The 21,121-nt window shown below is 37.3% G+C and overlaps 1 protein-coding gene across 14 annotated transcripts in view; it reads right to left on the bottom strand.

The window, feature by feature from the left end:
• Positions 1-786: 786 nt before the first annotated feature.
• The window catches only part of SPICE1 (spindle and centriole associated protein 1), a 51,599-nt gene continuing 31,264 nt past the window's right edge, over positions 787-21,121 (bottom strand). For 6 of the 14 annotated variants that reach the window (XM_081137637.1, XM_081137636.1, XM_081137638.1 and 3 more), the window contains exons 8-18: positions 19,313-19,452; positions 18,970-19,107; positions 18,346-18,611; positions 16,804-16,935; positions 11,881-12,028; positions 10,757-10,981; positions 8,733-9,223; positions 6,328-6,451; positions 4,011-4,113; positions 2,906-2,993; positions 787-1,926 (exon numbers count right to left, since the gene is read on the bottom strand). In XM_081137637.1, coding sequence (XP_080993763.1) covers positions 1,873-1,926; positions 2,906-2,993; positions 4,011-4,113; positions 6,328-6,451; positions 8,733-9,223; positions 10,757-10,981; positions 11,881-12,028; positions 16,804-16,935; positions 18,346-18,611; positions 18,970-19,107; positions 19,313-19,452 — 1,909 coding nt within the window. In that variant the 3' untranslated portion in view covers positions 787-1,872. Of the gene's footprint in view, positions 1,927-2,905; positions 2,994-4,010; positions 4,114-6,240; positions 6,452-8,732; positions 9,224-10,756; positions 10,982-11,880; positions 12,029-16,803; positions 16,936-18,345; positions 18,612-18,969; positions 19,108-19,312; positions 19,453-21,121 lie in introns of all 14 variants that reach the window. The other 8 variants (XM_081137642.1, XM_081137643.1, XM_081137641.1 and 5 more) reach the window with 4 other exon arrangements.

Below are 21,121 nucleotides of genomic sequence, written 5' to 3'. Positions count from 1 at the left end.
CAAAAAAAGAAAGGCTCTTTTCTCTGCACCTAGTATTCTTGGAGCATTTTCAATCTACTTTTGCAGCAAAAACAAACATTAACAAGATGGATACTGAAATGTCAGCCCCAGGGGTTGCCCGTGAGCTAGTGGTAAAGGTTTTCTGCAGTCATTCTCAACTCTGGCTTCATGTTAAATCACTTTGAGCTTTTAGAAACAGCATGCCAAGGCCTCAACAAGACCCTCGGGTGGTCAATTTGGCATTTTTTAAATGCTCCCAAAGTTGAGAATCATGGCTTTTGAGGTTTATGGGAATATAAGTGGGGGGAAAATAAAGAGCCAACCAGCTAGAGAACAGTAAAGAAAATACACATCAAAAGAATGCACTCACTGAACAAAATACACTGGTGAACAAAATAGATCCACAGATACAGAAGCAGGGAACAGACTGAGGGATCTCAGAGGGAAGGCAGGGCTGAGTGGGTGGGGAGAGATTAACCTAAGAACTTATATGCTTATATGCATAACCCATGGACACAGAAATAGTGTGGTGAAGGCCTAGGGGAAGGGGGTCAATGGGGGAAAAACGGGGACATCTGGAATACTTTCAACAATAAAGATAAATTTTTTAAAAAATGCATTCACAAACCAAGCAGGCAATTTGACATTTCAGTAATATATGGAATAACACTAAAATGGTTTGTATCCCAGACAGGGATAGTACTTATTAAAAACCAAGTTCAAGAAGTGCAATACGGATGGAAGAATCTGTAGTAATGCAAATGAACACAGATAACGTTACATAAATAAAATCAGTGACACCAGAAGAAACTAATATTATTTTTGGCCACCACAACAATGAAGGGGTCCAAACAAAAGCTACATAGGACCCTTCCTCGAACAGTGACTGCAACTGCAGAAAGGAAGGTGCTATCTGAGAAAGCTTCCCAAGTACACAGTCTCAGTGTGCTCCCCCCACCCTCCCCACAGCCACCTCACTTAGGTTGACAATTCCTATTATACAGTCAAGGGGCAGAGGTAATTCAAATACCAAGTTTAAAATAGAAACCAGTGTCTGAGAAGCAAACAGGTGCCTTGAAGAAAGCCTTTCCCAGAATGCTTAGCAGATTCAGGGCTGGGAAAATTGATAGCAACTTTTTGTATCAATTCTGTTTCAAACACTAAATATACCAATCAATCAATGTTACTGCATTTAGACATTTGAGCTCTATGATCATTTCTTGTTTTATGTACATTACCATTATTGGTGACACTCTTACACTTAAAGACTACATAAGAATTTCACAATATATATGGCCACTCTTACCTGCTGAAGCAAATATACACAAATACTTCCAAGCCTACTTTCTAAAGCTGTATGTTCTACTTGATGGAAAAAGTAATAGACTACAGTGACTTCCCCAAAATAAAAAACCAAGGGGGTGTTAAATTTTTCTGAAAGCCAGGCTTTAATCACACAAAGACATTTTATTGTAAGTAATATGCAAAGCAACTAAGTTCTTCAGAACATAAAAATAAAATACATCAACATTTAAAATATACTAGACAAAAAAAACTGAATAAAGATGATAAAGGTAATAATATATTACTCAAAAAAACCTTGAAATACTTATGAAATTATTAGAATATGAAACTTTAATTTCCCTATAGTCAAATTTTTATTTACAGGAGGCTGCAGGTTGGTTCGTTGCTGGAAATCTATTTGAAAGGTCAAAAATAAAATAACTTTATTTCTCTGTTCTATTAGTACTAAGTCCCAAGATCTTTGTAGGCCTTATCTGAAATGACAAAAACTTGAAAGCAGGAGCAGGGAAAGGGAAATGGAAGCTCAAGAATATACCACTGAGAACAAACTGTAAAACCTGACTTCACTTATGACACATGGGTAGAAAGAGCAAACCAGCCTTCTTCATTTTGTTTCTCAATCTGTTGAACAAAGATGCAAAAAGAATTTAGAAAGGAATCATAAACATGAGACTATTCAGTACATAGAATCAAAGTTATCCTATGCCACTGAATGGTACTGACAATTAAATTGCTACTGGCATTTATTCTCTAACAGAGACACTCCCAAATAACTGATGCCCTGGTCAACAGGTATCCTTGTTGATTCAGGAGACCTAATTTTTAAAAAAATGATAAATCCAGCCCGACCAGCATGGCTCAGTGGTTGAGCATCAACCTATGATCCAGGAGATCGTGGTTCGTTTCCCGGTCAGGGCGCATGCCTGGCTCGATCCCCAGTGTGGGGCGTGCAGGAGGCAGCTGATCAATGACTCTCCCTCATCACTGATGTTTCTGTCTCTCTCTCCCTTTCCCCTCCTGTCTCTGAAATCAATACAAACATATTTTTAAAAAAATAAATAAATCCAGTATTTTATGCAAATCATAGGTACAACTTTTAAAAATAAGTGTAAGACATTTTTTTACTCTTTGTGCCATAACTCTATAACCAGTGGCACCTCAGATATGGAACACTGTGGTAAAATGACATGGAAAGCGACTGGTCCCAGGGCTCTGACTATCCCATGCCCCACCCACCAGCCACAGCAAGGACTGGGGGGACCAGTATCTCAGTATACCTACAACACATTTATGGCACATCTCCGTGTCCTGCCACACTATTTGGGAAGCTCTGCCTAAAACTAGTAATTTTTAGTCTTTAAAGATTGTTAAAATCCCATTGAATTTTATCTTATTCCTTAGTTACCCTAAAAAACAAAAGAAGTATATGGTTTATTTGTTTTCTAATGAAGGTAAATTAACATATCTTTCCATCTGAAAATTTTGTATCATCTTTATGATAACAGAAATAAAAATTAAGAATGGAATTCACTGAAAAAGCCACCTCCCACCTCATCCTCCTGCCCCTATACACATTTCACAATTACATTTTATCATATACCTTTGCTCTTGAATTAACAGGTGTGAATCGCCCACTTCCTGAGGTGGCATTTAATGGAGAACAAGAATTACTAGTAGCCCCTGAAGATCTATTTGTGAGGAATAAAAGAGAGAGAGTAATCTATCATTATTAACCTTCAAAGGGTATGAAAGACTGACAATTCTCAAGACTGGCAAAAGCTTGAAAAAGTATGACTGACTTAGGTCCAAATAAGGTAAGTTATTGGCAACATATTTTCACCAACCTAAGTCTTTTTTTTTTTTTTTAATTAATAGGCTTTCCTTTTTTTAGAGTTATTTTAGATTTACACAAAGATTAAGTGTAAAGCACCAAGAGTTCCAATATACTCCTCAACCCCTCCTCCCCCTCCCAGTTTCCTCTATATTAACACCTCGTATCAGTGTGCTACATTTGTTATAACTGATGGGATAATATTGACACATTATTATTAACTAAACCTACTGTTTGCATAGGGTACCTGCACTGTACTGTTATACATTCTATAGGTTTTGACAAATGTATAATGACATGTATCCACTGCTACAGTGTCACACCTAGTAAGTTTTTAATGTTAAAGGGGAGAAAAGAATGTGCAGGAGTGAAGAAGGCCCAGGTAGTGGAAGAGTAACAAGACCTGGAGAGTGCCGTGCAATAGCAGGCATGCACTGGAGACAGAAAGCCCGGCAAGGACACGCCCAGTGTCACCATTTACCAACATATGACCCATACGAGCAAATTGCACAATTAGCTCTGAACTTCAGTTTCATTATTAGAAAGGAGGAAAATACTAGTGGTCTATTTACCCACCCTGTCATATTTTATCTCCTAATTTTGTAACCCATAAAGCATTCTATATACGTGCTGTTATACCGTTTTTGTTTTCAATAGTCAACCCATGCTTTCTACTTAATAAAGGACTGTTCCTCACACCTCTTCTTTTCCCCCCAAAATTTTCCTGACTACTTTATTTTCTTTACAAAAGTGAGTCTGCCTGAACCTAAATCAGATATGATACGCTTCCTTTTTTCACAAACAGAATAAAACACATACCATATTCTTGATTTTTCTTTTCTTTTTTAAGTAATTATTCACATTGTAACTCTACCTTCTTGTATTTATTCCACTGGTAGGAGAGACAGTACTGCATTTTGAGTCTTCTGGGGCTTCTGCTCCTGGAACAGATACCTCAACTGTCCTCTTTCCTCCTTCTAAAATACAAAAATAAGTATTAGTTCATTACCTTTCATTAAAATAAAAAAATTTTTAAATCTAACCTGATTCGTCTTACTGCAAATTTCACATTATAAATTTGGGAGTTTTTCCTATATTTTTATCATTGTGGTCCACAGATACACTGGAAGGATTTTTAAAACAATGAGCTGTGAGACAAAAACTTTAGTTACTAGTGTCATTCAGTAGCATGCCAGTCATAGAGCTAGAATCTTCAGACAAGTGAAAAACAGAAGTTAAGAGCTAGCCCTTGAGATTTCTGTCAAAAGCAGCTTACCTAAAGTTTTCAAAAAAAGAAAAGAATTTTTTGAAGTCATTCAGTAAAACTTTAAATCTTTTAAACCTATTACATTACTGTCACTGAAAACTTTAAATCGGCGGGGAAAGTTGTCTGAAGAGTTCACATGGCCAATGGCAATAATTATGTATATTTTCAATATTTCAGAAGTAGGTTATCAGTCAACAGGTATTACTCAGTATCTACTGATGAAAGACTTTATGTCCATCCCAGTCATTTCACAAAAGCTCCTATGAATCACTGCTTAAAACCAATGATCTCTGGGCTTTAGGGGGTAATGAAACCCTATTTACATAATCCTCAGTTACCCTAGAAAACAAGAGGTTCTATGGCATACAACTTATTTTTATTCTATCATTACAACCCACAATGGTTCCTGTGAAACCAAGAATTTTACTTAAGAAAAGAGTATCTTAAGAGATATAATCACTGGAATGTCAAGAATACAGGTGCATATCTACCAATCTGCTTCAGCACTTCAGACAAATCGCATAACCTGTTTACACCTCAGTTTACTTATTTATCAAACAAGTACGGTAACGGCTCTGTCTACTCTCAAGGTGTGCTGGGGACTAAATGAGATAACATAAATGAAAATATTTTTATCTTAAAGAACTACTGAAACAGAAAATGTCTTATTTAATCACAAAGTCATTCTTAAGAGTAATCTGCTTTATTTTTCTTCATTGTACTTAGAACTGACATTATCTCGTTTATTTATTTGCTTATTTGTTTATGTCCTACTCCCCAACTTGACTACTAAAGTAGTCAAGTTGGGCAGGGACTTGTCCTGTTCAATGTGGTATCCCCAGTGTCCAGAACATGGCAGGCACGTAGCAGGTGTTCATACATATCGAGTGGTTTAATTTATTCATTCTTATTAGTAGTTGCATTTAGACTTCGTGACTATGAAGAACAGCAGACAAAGTTGTAATCTGAAGAATTAAAATAAGGAGGAAGGGCCCAGGGGAAATGCATTATCCACCATTTTCCAGTAATTTCTAAAAAAATCTGCTTTCTGGGCATGTAGTTTCAAAAAGGGAGTAACTTCAGAGAGAAAAAGTCTTATTGGCAGATACCTTAAAGGAAACCTACTGCGATCAGCCAGAGGACACTTGAATCTTTCTAAAACCCAAATGCCTAGACACCTGAGGGGATACACCACTCACTGATGCAGAGCTTTTTCTATCCCTAACAATTAGAACCCTCTCCTATACTGAGCCAAAATCAGTCTCTTTATAGCCTTCGTGTAGCTCTCTACCCCTTGAGGATCTGAGTAATTCAATTTGTGGCTCAGAGGAACCTGAGTACCTTTCTGAATGTGAATATTATGACAACTAATTTTCCAGTTACTGCCCTAATATTTAGAATCCCCTCTAGCTTTTCACATTCCTAAATGTAAAAACAGATTTAAAAGTTTAATTTACAAATTAAAATGTTTTCATGATTTCAACAGAATAACTTGTAATTTCTTGCTGATGAAATTCTAAATTATAATTTTGATGCTTGTGTTTTATAATTAGTTACATTATATGTCCTAAGTAAATCATATGCTGTAATGAGTCCCATTTCCATGTAGAGCAACCTAGGAACCCAGACACCCAAGGTTACTGCAGGCACTGTGGGACGATTTTCTAACGGGAGACTGGCCTTCCACTTTTCTCTGTTACTTTCTCTGTGACTTAGTCTGTTTCTTTCTATGTAAAATTGAAGGCAGTGAAATATATGCTCTCCGAGATTTCTTTCAGTTCAATATATACTAGCAAAATCAAGAAAGTGAAAACTTTCTAGCTTTTAAACTGTCTACCTTTTAAATCAGGAATTTGTGACCAGTCAGCCCAAGGTCTGAAAGGCGACTGAAGAGGCGACACCGGTGGCGGGGAAAGATTCATACCAACGAGCTTCTGCTGCTCTATTAGCCGCAAGAGTTTTGCGCGAGCCTCCAGACTCTGCCGGTTCAGTTCTGCAATCCGCTCCTCCATGCTACCTGGGGTTAGAGGCCGTGCTCCTGGAAAAGTCTTTAAAGAACAGAGGCACAAATTCCATATTAAAAATAATCCAAACAATTTTGATTTTTGTAAAAATACATAGCCCTTGCAAACTTGAATAGTGAACAAACAATAGAATTTACAAGTCGCTTAACTGAAAAGTGAGGGCTAAAACAAAGGGATACTAAGCCTTCCAACGCTGATGCCACGTAAGCCCTCTAGTCCCTCTGTCCATAGAGAGTGTCTGTGAGACTAAACTTTCCTACATCCCTCAGTGTTTGCTGAACTGCACAGAAGATCACACAAGCAAAGACTATTTCTAGAGATCTGTCTTCTAAGTAACACACATATGAATGCCAGATCTGGAGTCTGAATCACAATATACAAAAGGATCTGCTGTAGCTGAAAGAGGGGATTCTATAATCATAATCTTCATTCATGTACCATGAATTATTTGGCAGATTTCTAGGACCCTTATTACTCCTTCTGACCATCTGTCAGCCTTCCCAGGCATCTTTTGGCCCAAGATATCTCACTCAAGACAGTTGGTGATTGGAAAGAAATATAAAACATAAAAAAAAAAAAAGCCACCCAAGGAATATAACATAAATTTAACTTGAAAATTCCTGAAATACATGTGTCATTCTTAATTATTTAATTATTTCATTTAGCTAACTATGTCCCTTTGGGGGAAAAATAATCCCTAATAGAAATCAGTAATTTGTAGCCTATGCGCACTAATTTAAAAAGAGATAAGCAAAATAGATGAATTAAAGATAATTTTGAGCCCAGCAGGTGTGGCTCAGTGGTTGAGTGTCAACCCACGAAGCAGGAGGTCATGGTTTGATTCCTGGTCAGGGCATATGCAGGAGGCGGCCGATCAATGATTCTCTCTCATCACTGATGTTTCTATCTCTTTCTCCCTCTCCCTTCCTCTCTGAAATCATAATATATATATAAATATATTTTCTTTTTAAAGATCATTCTGTGATTCTAACAAAAAGGGCAGTAATAAATTGTCCTCTCTAGCCTGATCTATATACTAATTACAAAAAGAGGCAAACTCAATTTTTAACTCTGCTGCCTTTTTTAAACTAAAAAGTTGGCCGATTCAAATAATCTTCAAAACTCTACAAACATAGAAATGTCTCCATGACTCAAGATTTGAGGCGGTTCACACTTATACACCTGTACCGAGGCTCCTGCCCACTCCTAGTACTCCTTCCTGGCTCCTTCTGCCACTCCCTTCTGACTCCTATTTCTGTGACTCAATAGCCATCTTACCCCCCTGACTGTCCACGAGCCAGTGCTGACCGACGTGGCCCTTATCCCCTAACTATACTATCTCCCATCTCCTAACCTTCCTCATGGAAGCGCTCGATCTACCACCACTGGTAAAGTCCTTATGGAAGCAATCACCCCCTGGAACCCCTAATCCATGATGTATGCCTGCTCCTTCCAACTGCTCAAACACTGTCCTGTCCCTATCAGAAGCCTGACAGGAGCCACTCTGGCTTATAAAGAAGTATAAGGAAGCCTCTCCCATCACTGGGACCAGCATGAGGATGTAGGTTATAAACTCCCCTAAGTTGGAACTTAGGACCCCTTTTCTCCCCATGAACAAGGAAATGAAGGTTTAAGTTACCAGGTTAGCCCATGGTTTATTTAACTTACAAAATTCCTGCACTATATAATATGCAGACTTTTGCTACTCAAAGTGTAATTCTTGGACCAGCACCATTTAGGAACCTACTAGAAATGCACGGGGACTGCCTCAGACCTACTCAATCAGAAAAAGCATTTGAGCAAGATCCCCAATCGATTCATATGTATCATTAAAGTCTGACCTTAAAATCATTTCTATAGCAAAATACATTCTGTGTCCCAAAAAATTAACTACTCACGAGTTGAGGGCCAACTACACATAATTTTTTATGAGCCCCTTAAAGAGTAAAAATGCTCTCAATTAAAATGTAGTTGTATGGCAAATTTTTAAGTCACATTAATCCTGCATGTTATATTTAAAACTTCATTCCTAGCTTAATTTTAGCTTTGTTACAACTTTTACCTTTATCCTATTTTCCTCATTTATTCCTCTTTTTTATTTTATGTTGTCCTCTCTTACTGTATGTGAGATATAAACTGACAAATAACTTATACTTGTTTTGTGATGAGGACATGACAAAAAATAAGCATCTGGAAGTAACCTCAGAGATATCCAGGATCACTTCTGGAAAGAAGTCCCTTAGGATGCTCCAGCAATGCACCCAAATTCTCATATGTTCGTAGTGAGTCCTTAACTGGTACTCACAGCAGACATGTTGCTCGTATGACTTGTCTCCTGTTTGTTTAACTCCCAAAGTCCATCCCCTTGTTCTCCTCCTGGCCCAATAATATTATTCAGATGAGCCTTGATAGCTGAATTCTGCAGTGTCAACTCAGCAATTCGAGCCAGGATGTCCTTTCTTTGTATTAATGGCTCATTTGTTCTGAGCTGTTGCCCATCCCCCAATACTGGGGACTCTTCTGAGAATGTGGGGTTTCTGGTTTGGTGAGTGTTTGAGAGGGAATTACACAGGGGCTGTGACAGGTTAACAAAAGGAGCCTGGGTTTTGGTCTCCAAATCTTCTCCCATGTGAGAGACCCTCCACCTCTGAGTGAAGAGATGACTCTCTTCATTTGAATTCTGAATGTCTGTGCTAGTTGGTAAGGTCTTCTTTTCCCAATTTTGTTCCTTCTCAATTACTTCCACAGTTGGAGGAATTCGTGGAGCAGGGCGAGTTTGAACAGTCCTCCTCAATGCTGTGAATAAAATTTAAAAGCGACAAACATGTATTATTTAGCCATACGTTGGCGCTATAATCATCTCACCAGTTCATCATGGTAGTTAGAGAAGTCTTTCAACAGAAGAATTTGGCTTCTGAAGGTCTAAATCATTTTAGCAGAAAATATACCTGCAATGCCACCTCTGACAATCAAGTACAAAGACTCTGATATACCTTAAAGCTTTACCAGTATGCTTGTGAAAAACCATCTCCAAGTTCACATTTTAACATGTATATTAACTCATATCTGGGAATCTTGGGGGTGGGGGCAGTATAAATAATAATGTAAACTGAGGATGGTCAGAAAAGGCATCTCTAAAGAAGTAAAATTTTAAAATAATTACATATGTGTCAGAAAGTAGAGTATTACAGGCAGAGAACAACATATGTGAAGGCCTCAAAGTAAGAAAGAGCAAAGAAAGGAGGCCGTTGTAGCTATAGCACAGCAACGGTGGGACAATACGAGACTGGAGAGGTGTGCTGAGGCCATTTCTTGCTGAGCTTTTTAAGCCATGTTTAGAATTTTCCAATTTAATCCAAGAGCAGTAAGACCTAGAGGAGGCTTGGTAATGACTGAATTTACATTTCTTAAATGTTGTGGATAATTGTAAGGTCCAGGAATGGAAGAGACCAGTAAGCAACTGTGGTAATCTAGAAAAAAGATGATGGTAGGTCTAAGGTATGTTGCTACAAAGATGGAGAAAAGTAGATAAATTTGAGAAGTATTTTGGCAATAGAACTGAAATGAACTGGAAGTGGGGAGTAAGAGAAACACACAGATCAAGACAGCATGCACAACTGAATGGATGGTGATGCCATTCCCGGAGATGGAGAAGGTAATAAGAACATATTTGGGGGACTGTTGATTATCAAGAATTCAGTTCTGAACATGCTAAGTTTAAGGTGCCTTATGACTCATCCATATATCTATCCAAGCAGAAGGATGTATGGGTTGGAAACTTGAGAGACATCTAGACTGTAATCCAAAACTGGAAGTCTCTGGCATATAGAAAGCACTGAAAGTGCCATGGGAATGAGTGAGATTATCTAGAGAGAAAATGAAAACAGCATATTTATACTAGTCTTTCAAGTGTGGCATTAAAGGAAAGTAGAGATCTGACTTACAAAATCCTTAAGGTCATGGTTCTCACCTTTCCTTGGTTAACTTTCATTACTCTTTAGAGAATCGTCTCCTCTTGTTTCTTACTCCCCTCTATGCCCTGGACCATAGGGACAAATGGGATTCCCCTTGCTCCATGTTTTAATGCTGAGAGCTCTGATCCCTTGATTTGAGTTTAATATTTATACTTTCTAATGGAATTCAATGTCACATTTCACCGCAGGTATAACATACATGATGTAAACCACCCAATCTTCCTTTGGCTTGAAGGTTATGTATGGTAATCAGTATCTTTTTAATTCTGTTTATCAGGTAATGATGGACACAGTAGATTACATATATGAAGCATAAAAAACAACTAGCATATAACTTTAGAAGAAGCCTGCTTACCATCCTGCAGAGGAGAGAATTCTGAGTTGCTCTTCTGCCTGGGTGGTGTTAACAACACAGCTGGCTCAAATATGTGTGCTGGAAAATTGTTGGCCAGCTTCACACTGTCTGGGGGGTTTGGCACCTGCGTCAGCTTAACAGGCAAGTCTTCCTGTGGGAATTCAAGCACTTCTTCCCCTCTGAACATCAATGGCACGGAGACATTAGCATTTACAACCGAACCCTCTGAAGAAGAGGAGAGGCTATTAGTACTTAAAGGAGCTATGGGCACATTTCAGGTATATATACTAAGTGTACTTCTGTAGAGGGCAAAATCACATGGCCTCTAGAGCCTTCAGCCTTCAGGCCACATCCTCCTTAGCAGAAACTCACAGGCAAGGTTCCTGTGGGGCCAGAGCTGGGAAGAAGTAGCTGGTTTTGAGAAGGTGCTGACGACCTCTAGCCCTCAAGACCCACCCTAGCCATGGAGTTCATCTCATGGAAGTTAAATCTGAGTCAGCCACGTCTTAGAATCCTTCCCTAGAAAACACTCCTAAATACATAAAACACTTTCCACACAGAGATACTCATCAAAGTATTACTCGGAAATTAAAAAATGAAAAAGCCTAAATGTTCTACTCAACCTATGGCACAGGAGGTGAAAAAGGCTTTCAAAACATTATCCAAAATAAACAAAAGTTATGAATTTCTAAAGCTCAGTGGTTTGTTTTTTTCCTTTCCAAGGCTATTTCTTCTCAGCCTGAGCCTAAGGCACCATGATTAAAAGTACTGCCATTAAGTACTTCCCACGAGCCTAGGAACCTAGTTCTGCTACTTTCTATTTGTATGACTTTGCTAAGTTACCAACCCTCACTAAGCCTTAGTTTTCTCATCTAAAAAATGGGGATAACAATAACATCTACCTCATAAGACTATTATGAGGATTAAATGAGAATAACACATGTAAAACACTTTTAAAGCATCTGGCACAGAACAGGTATCCAATAAATATTAGCAGCAATTATAGCAGTGACAATGCTGTATATGCATAAACAGCCAATAACCCCATAGAAGTTTACGGTTTTGTTCCTTTGTTTACTCTACAAATATTTTAACGTCAATCTGGGATAATAAGACCCACTCACCTGGATTGTCCATAATTCTACTACTCGTGGCTCCCCTTTCTGCTGCCAGACTTCCTTTGTTGTTATTTATCACAGGACAGCTCTTAATGGCATGTGTGAGCGATATAAGTTGCTCATCTGTTGTGACCATATACTGCTGAAGTCTCGCCTAGAGGAAAAGGTATGAAATAACATCATTAACATATCAGACATCAAAGCATCACCTAGATTTGTATAACTATATTATCATTTTACATATTCTAGGAATTTCTGACTTTCATTCAAATAATAAAACAATACATTCATAAGAATACATAATTAGCCCGGCCGGGAGTGGCTCAGCAGTTGAGCATCGACCTATAATCCAGGAGGTGGAGGTTCGATTCCCAGTTAGGGCACATGCCCGGGTTGCAGGTTCGATCCCCAGTAGGGGGTGGGCAGGAGGCAGCTGATCAATGACAACTCTCTCATCAATGATATTTCTCTCTCTCTTTCCCTCTCTCTTCCTCTCTCTGAAATCAATAAAGATATATATATATTTAAAAAGAATATATAATTATAAATATTTTTAAAGTCTCATGATAGAGGAATTGTTAAATAAATCATGGACTATTATTATTAGTTGATAAATACAATGTTACAACAACAGAAATTAACTTTTTTATAAGGCTTTCGACCTACAGAACCTTTTATATAGATGATATTGACAGACTCTCAAGCTACCCCAAGAGACAGTTGTATCAGATGGGGAAAACTAAACAGAATATTACACAGGCATTTAAAGTGATAAACACGAGCACCATAAACATTTATGGTCATATATAGAAAATAATGTTAGGAGAAAAAATTTACATATATATCTCCAAGATGTATAGACATTTGATAAAAATCAAATGTGATCAGAAATCAGAAATACTATTAATAGGACTACTGAATGAAGTATATTAAACATTTTTATATCAGTCTAAATTTTTCCAGATTCCACTCATATATCCAATGGCCTACTTAACATCTCCATCTAGAACTGACAGAGGCTCCTCAATCTTAAAATGTACAAAACCAAACTCCTCATGAACATTCCCACCTCATCAATAACATCTGATTGCCCAGGCCAAACTTTGGAATCACCTGAGCTCTTCTTCTCTTACATCTTCCCCTTTACTCCATATCCAAGCCATCAGCAAATCCTACTGGTTGCCTTCAAAATATATTCAGAATTTGGTCACTTTTCACAACCTATTCCACTTCCAACCTAGACAATGCTGCCATGTTGCACCTGAATTTTTCCAATAACTCCTTTCTGTAATACAGTGCTTCTGTATTTAACCACCTATAGGCTAGTCCTATACTGTTCCCGAACGAGGCTGAGGCACCTTGGGGCAACAGAGTGAACTCATAGGGGCACCACAGGACATTTTAAATTTTCAAAGGAAACACAAATGTTCAACATCTGTCAGGTACCAATGAACTACTAGCTTGAGGCAGCTCACAGATTCCACATTAGATGAAGATATATTCCCTTTGACAATGTCGCATCTTCACAAAGCTGGGTTTTAGTGGTTGCTATGCTAAAAAGCAATACTGCATAAAAATTATTGTAGAACAGAAAATAAGAGTTATGGTGTCCAATACAATTCCAAGCTTTCAGAAGCTGTTCAGTGCCCAACAGTATACATATTCCATCAGTAAATAATTGTGGTTATTTAATCATGAATAAAAATATGACTTTTTCTATCAATTTACATGTATCATTTTTTTTCAAACAGCATCTAAGTTATTGAGATATAATTACTAATTAAGTTGTTTGAACCTAACACTTAATAAATGAAACTGTTGGGTATTTCTTTTGGCCTAGGGGTGTCTTGAGACACAAAGGGCACCATAAACCAAGAAAGAGCGGTAATCTCTGATCTAGTATGATCTCTCATACTGGCCCAAAATGATCCTCTTAAAACCTACATAAGACCATGTCTCTTCTCTACTCAAAACCCTTCAGTGGTCTCTCATCTCACTCAGCATAACATCCCAAGTCCTTACCCAGCCTAAAATGCCCCGCATGATTAGGCTTATCTGCTCTTGTCTCCTACTACTTACTCTCTCTTTCCCACATTCTATTTCTACCACACTGGTCTCCTTGATGTTTCTGAGCTCAACAGCCACACTCCCACCTCAGACCTCTGCAGTTGTTGTTCCTCTGCTCGACAGCTCATCTCTCAGCTACCTGCATGCTCGCTCCCTCACCTCCTCAGGTAGGCATGGCCCATCCCATTTACAACTTCCCCTCAGAGACACTTCCTATGCCTCTTACCTGCTTTATTTTTCTTTATAGTACATATCACCATCACCATTTAACTTACAATATCCTTCACTTTTTCTTCTTTTTTAAGATTTATTTAGAACATAAGCTCCATGAAGGCAAAAATTTCTTTTTTGTTCACTACTGTATTTCTTGTACCTAGAACAGTGCCAGGCCTACAGTAGGTACTCAATAAGAATTTGTTGGACAAATTAGTACATTTTAAAACTTCCTACCTTTCCAGGAGAATTGAAAACATATGTACACTCAAATACTTGTCCGTGAATGTTCATAGCAAAATTATTCATTCATAATACACAAAAAGTGGAAACAATTCAAATGTCCATTAACTGAAAGATGAATAAGCAAAATATGGTATCATCATATAATAGAATATTATTGGCCCTGGCCAGTGTGGCTCAGCTGGTTGGAGCAGTCCCGTATACCAAAAAGTCACAGGTCCAATCCCCCATCAGGGCACATATGAAAGGCAACCGATCAATGTTTCTCTCTCACACTGATGTTTCTCTCTCTCCCCCCACGTACTCTTTCTCTAAAATCAATAAAAATATATCCTTGGGTAAGGATTAAAAATATATATATATTATTGGGTGATAAAAAGAAAAGAAATACTGACACATGCTACAACATAGATGAACCTTGAAAACATTATGCTAAGTGAAAGAAGGCAAACACAAAAGACCACATATTGCATGATTCTATTTATATGAAATATCCCAATTAGGTAAATCTATAGAAGCATAAAGTGGACCTGTGGTTGCCAGGGGCTGGAGGAAGGAAAAAACAGAGGGTGACTGCCATTGGGGTTCCTCTTTGGAGTGATAAAAATGTTCTGAAATTTTATAATGGTGCACAACTCTGTGAATATACTAAAACCCACCAAACTGTACACTTTAAAAGGGTGAATTAAATAGTGTGTGAACTATATACATCAATTTAAAAAATTTCATGATTTATGTCTACTGTCCATTTACACAATCACAACTTATCTACTAACTATTGCTTTTCTAGTCTCTTTTGGCTGATAAATAAAAGTTGTAATAACCACCATTTGAGAACAAACAGATGAATAAAAATGTCTCTGTCCTCAGGTAGCTCCCAGTATTGATGACAGGTACACATGTATGTGTAACACAATTTGTTAAATACGAGAGCAATATCCAGAGTAGCAAAAGTGCACAGAGGGCCCTGGCCAGTGTGGTTCGGTGGTTAGAGCACCAGCCCACGCACCAAAGCGTTGTGGGTTCGATTCCCAGTCAAGGGCATGTTACCTGGGTTGCAGATTCAATCCCTGGTCCCTGTCAGGGGCACATGTGGAATGCAACCAATCAATGTGCCTCTCTCACATCGATGTTTCTCTCTCTGTTTCCCCCCATATCCCTCCCTTCCACTCTCTCTAAAAAATCAATGGAAAACAAAGGTGAGGATTAACAAAACAAAAGTGCACAAAGGAAGCATATTTAATGCAGCATGAAGGCAAGGTTTTCTAGAAAAAATACTGTATGTCTTTTAAAAACAGAGTGATTGGCCAGACAAGTGGCAAAGAGGACTCATCTAATAACCATGAAGGTACTATAAACAACTTAAAGGACATATGATTGCAGGAGGGTTCCTCCAATGGTATCCTCTACTGTTTTGAAATTAAAAGTAGCTGTCATCATCTCAGATCACAATGGCATGAAATTAAAATCAACTATAGTAAAAACACTCAAAAACATTCAAACACATGGAGGCTACACAGCATGTTATTAAACAATGAATGGGTTACCAATAAGATCAAGAAAGAAATCAAAACCTTCCTGGAAACAAATGAAAACAAACACACAACAACCCAAAATCTATGGGACACAGCGAAAGCAGTCCTAAGAGCGAAGTTCATAGCACTGCAGGCCTACCTCAAAAAGCAAGAAAAAATGTTTAGTAAACTATCTGAGTGTTTTCATTGCTACTTCAACTTTATCAGTTGTTAGTAGCCTATTCAGGTTTTCTGATTTTTCCTGATTCAGTTTTACATGATCTCACTCATATGTGGAATCTAATGAACAAAATAGACTGAGGAACAAAATAGATCCAGAGACATAGAAGCATGGAACAGACTGATGGATCTCAGTAGGAAGGCGGGGGTTGGGGAGTAGGTGAGGAGAGATTAATCAAAGAACTTATATGCATACCCCACAAACACAGACAATAGTGTGGTGAAGACCTGGGGGGGGGGGGGGGGGCAGATGCAGGGTGAAGGGGCTCAATGGAGGAAAAAGAGGGATATCTATAATATTTTCAACAATAAAGATAATTTTTTTAAAGTAGCTATCATAACACTCATCAAACATTTTAAAAAACTACTATAATATTGGTAGTAATATTTAAATGTAGATTCTGTCTTCCCCATTATTTAGTAAGTTTCTGGAAGACAGTAGACTTACTCTATGCACTAGTTATTGTCCAAATTTCTCCAACAGTACCTCCAGTATAATAGATGTTCAATAAAAATTACCACTGATGATAATAAAGAAGCACAAGTAATAACATCGGCACAACTAAACCAAAGGTAACTAGTAGGAATCTCATACATTCTTAAAGATGTTTTATACTAGTAAACACGGAAGTTTGGGATCTCATCTGAGTACCTGGGTAGCAGTATTTTCTTCTCTAAGAAGCAGAATTTCAGCTGTCAGAGCATCAATGAGCTCTCGATGATCACCTAATACCTGTTCCAGTTTCTGTCTTGTCTCTACTTCTTTACGCAGTTGGAGTTCACTCTACAACCATAAACAAATAAATAAACCCCATCCATAGCATCACACTTTGAAAACTAAAAGTTTCTGCTCAAAACTGTCAAAGAGAAAAGAATACTTACAAAGTATATATTATGTGACAGTAATGAGAGTTAAATATTTTTATTAAAAGGTTTACATTTCATTAAAATATGCTGCTTTATTCTCTTCCCTTCTTTAACTAGAACACAATAAACAGAATGGTATAAAGAACTAAATAGCTACAATTCTGTAGAAGAAAGTGGAGGGAAGTACATATACATATTGCTTGACCACCTCTAGGATACACGGTGTCTGGTAATGAGAGTTGGCTACAAGGAAGCAAACAGGTTAAATGGAAATAAAGGGTGAGAATTAGATTTTTCATCATACACCCTTCTGTGTCTTTGAATTTCATAGTTTGTGAATATATCACGAATTTGAAAATTAAGTCTGTTAAAATACAATTTAAAATAAATGACAACAGGTTTAAATAACCGAGCTTTATAAAGCAAGTGATTAGCTAAAAAGTACATGCTTCTAAGCCTATAACACTTTCAGAGCCGAAACTACAGTCCTAGAGATTCCTGACATGAAGGTGAAAGAATGTTAAGACTTTCGTAAGTCTGACACTACAATAAATCTTGCACTAAAAAGCAATTTTATGAAGACAGCTCTGGAGAAATTGAAACCTCTGAATTAGAGAGGTGAATCAACTTCTTTAATAATAAAATTTCCTCAAATATTTTATCATAGTTTATGTGCAGCAAATTTAAATACATAAAAATAGTTTAAATAGATTTTTTTAAAAGATGAACTTCATAGCAAACTCTAATTCCTCAGCATTCTGAGGACTGGTTATTATTCACAAATGAACTAAAGAAACAATTCTTGCTTGTGTTATAAATGACTTCACAACAATAAAATATCTGCCACAAAGATGCTGAAGCAAAGCCCAGGTTAACAGTCACGCAGATAAAATGAGGGATTTTATGACTCTCCAAACTGAACTGAAGTGGGAACAGGAAGAGGACGAATGCAGTAGCATGAGGACATATTACTAGTTCTATTTACTCTTTAACTGCCAAACAGTAACATTCAATATTAGCACAAGACACTTTCCTTATAGCAGATTTACTTTCCTAATTATATTTCACTAAGGCTCATATTAAAATCAATACCACTTACTTGAGCATGTATCAACATGCTCGATGATACACGAATCAGCACGTAGAGGGATATTAAGAGGGTAAACCTTCACTGCAGATAATCTAAAACTGAGGTATTTTAAACAAAGCTATTCAAACTTGACTACACTTTATTTGGAAGTTGCAACCAATTAAGTGTAGAGGAAGAAACCCACAACCTTTCCGCCAGCACTCTGAAAAGGAGACTCTAATAACCCCACACTCTTACCTCTTTAAGGTACCGAACCAGGCGGCAGAGGGAGCTCACCAGCGACAGGGTGAAGCCCGTAAGGCCCTGACTGCTCTGCGGTTCCTTGACCTCGCGTCCTGTCGACCGCTCATACTCTTCCATTTCATGTTCCACCTCATGCATCATGTGTTTGAGGACATCCAGGCTGGGATTGGTGCTACTTGATAAGTCTGTGGAGGCTGTGCTACTTGACAACATGTTTTTCTTCTGCTTGGAAGGAGCACCCAACTCCGGTTTTCTTTTCACTGATAATGACAGAAATCATTCTATTTTAAGATCAGGAAAATAACACTAGAAAATTACTAGAAAAACCTTTGGCTGTTCACAATTTATAAAAGGTTTTTATAGAAGTTATCACCATTTTCTCACAAAAATCTATTCAGTTTAAACCAGGTTTACAATCTATAAGGAATGTACTAGAACCATCTCTCTACAGAGTTACATGAGATAAAAGGAGGCATTTCTTAGCTACCACTCAGTAAATTCTTACTTAGCTAGATCCAACTGAATGAGTTTAAAGGAAAAAACATTTACTAAGACATTAAGATAGCTGTATCAAGTTACACATTTAATAATTCATCTTTTTAAATTAAGGGACTGAACCTTTATTTAGCAGCTGCTTTTGCTTCCTTGAGTTCAGCACTTGTCTCACAACATAGCTCGAGTCTAGAGACTCAGAAGATTCTTCAGGCTGAAGCCTGGTGTGGATTCTCTTGACAGCATTGGTAGCATTCAGAGCAGCTAAAACAAAGAATATTTCCAAAAGTATCTCAGGTGGGGGGAAAAACTGTTTAAAGCATTTCAACTGACAGATCAATCAGTATTCTATTCAATTAGGCTAAGATAGTCAAAACTCAAGTAACTCCTTTAAAAATTACTGCATTCAAGAAAGAACATAATAAAACAAAGATTACTCTGTGAGAAATAATACAATGAGAAAACAAACCTTTCTTTTCCTCTGATGGAGAGGAAGATGATGGAGTTCCTGAAGGACTTATTTGTGACTGTGTTGCTATTTTCTGCTGAATATCAGTCCACAGTTTATTAATTAACTCAGAATTATCTTCCTTTAGTTGGTGAAGAAACCTATAAATTATGGGACAAGTTATATTACAATTAATAAGTGCTATTATTTACACTATTTAACTGTTTACATGTTTGATTTGAAGGAACTTTTCATAAATCATAATCAAAGAAAAAAATATGTTTTGCTTTAACTTATAAGACAGAGAGCTAAAATGCCAGTCTTCTTAGTTTTAGAAGGAATCATTCCATCTCCTTTCCAGTGTCCAGACTATGTTGGCTCCTAAAGCAGGGCCATTTTGCCCTTTCTGAAGTTTTATGGTATGGTTCCATCCTCCTCTCTCTTTCTCTAGAGAAAGTACACAACTTGGTCCCTTTTGGTTTCTCTCTCCTAAGAAGCCTGTCCTCTGCTCCTCTCAGAAGTCAAGTGACTATTGACTGGGCAGTCTCTGCCCTGTGTGGTGAGGAGCTGGGAAGAAGAGATGTAGTGTAAAAAATTAGAGAGCTAAGTGTTTTACTGTAATCATCTTCATCATTGATAAAGCTGATATTTTAATCTCCAGTTGTCTATTTCTGAATTGGACTGAGACTTAAAAGAGCTACGGGGCCAAAAGCAGAAACAACCCAAACATACACTAGCTGATGGATGTGATATATCCACACAATGGAACATTATGAAGCCATAAAAATGAACAAAGAACTGATATATCTACAACATGGATGAATCTTGAAGACATACTAAGTAAAAGACACCACACACAAAAGACCACATATTGATTGCATGATTCTATATATACAAAATGTACCAAAATGGCAAATCTACAGGGATAGAAAATAGGCTAAACTAATAGATTAGATAAGGCTCAAGAGTTTGGGGTTAAAGAGTATGGGGTTTCTTTCAGGGGTAATGCAAATGTTTTAAAATTGATTGTAAATTGTACACATCTGTGAATATACTAAAAATCATCAAATATTACACTTTAAATGGGTGGACTGTATGGTGTGTGAACTATAAATAAAGACTTTACCAAAAAACAAACAAACCAGGAAAAGTAAAATCTTCTTTAGTGGCTCCACAAATCTCAACCTAATGGAGTCGCTTTCAAGACAACTATGGGCAGTACACTGAACATTAGTTGCTATAAAGTATACTAAGTAAAAGGTCTGTAATATAGTCTATTCACAGGGCATTAGTTATCAAAGCATCAGAAAGACTCCTCTGTAAGACAGTGCTAGCTCTAAGTCTAAATTTAGGACAAATCCTAAGAAAAAGTTGGAATGAGATTTCTGTACAAATTGGGAAAATCCAAACCAGTATGAACTCACATTTCTATCTTTAATGTTTATACTTTTAAGAGTAAGGTTATGTAAAATGATAACAAGAAAAAAAGTATAATACTATCCATAGTAGGCTTAAGAATAATCCCCCAAAGTTACTACAACCTAATCCCTGGAGCCTGTGTTATCCTATCTAAAAAGGGACTGAGCAGTTGTGTACCTCCACACAAAGACAAAACAATGGCAATATGTTGATAAGCCTAAGTTAAATGGGTAAGTTCCTAAGAAAATATAATTTACCAAAACTGACTTGAGTAGAAACAGAAAATTTAAATTGAAAGATTTCAGCTCATGAAAATCCATCCCCACCAAACAAACAAACAAAAAAACTATAACACAACACAAGTGAAATAAAATATATTTAAACAAAATGAAATATGTTTGGAGCTCTTTC

This window comes from Miniopterus schreibersii (genome assembly GCF_964146895.1).
Source record: "Miniopterus schreibersii genome assembly, chromosome: 5".
Taxonomy (NCBI): domain Eukaryota; kingdom Metazoa; phylum Chordata; class Mammalia; order Chiroptera; family Miniopteridae; genus Miniopterus; species Miniopterus schreibersii.
The sequence above is the reverse complement of the archived record's forward strand: the minus strand, read 5'-3'. Positions and strand labels throughout refer to the sequence as shown.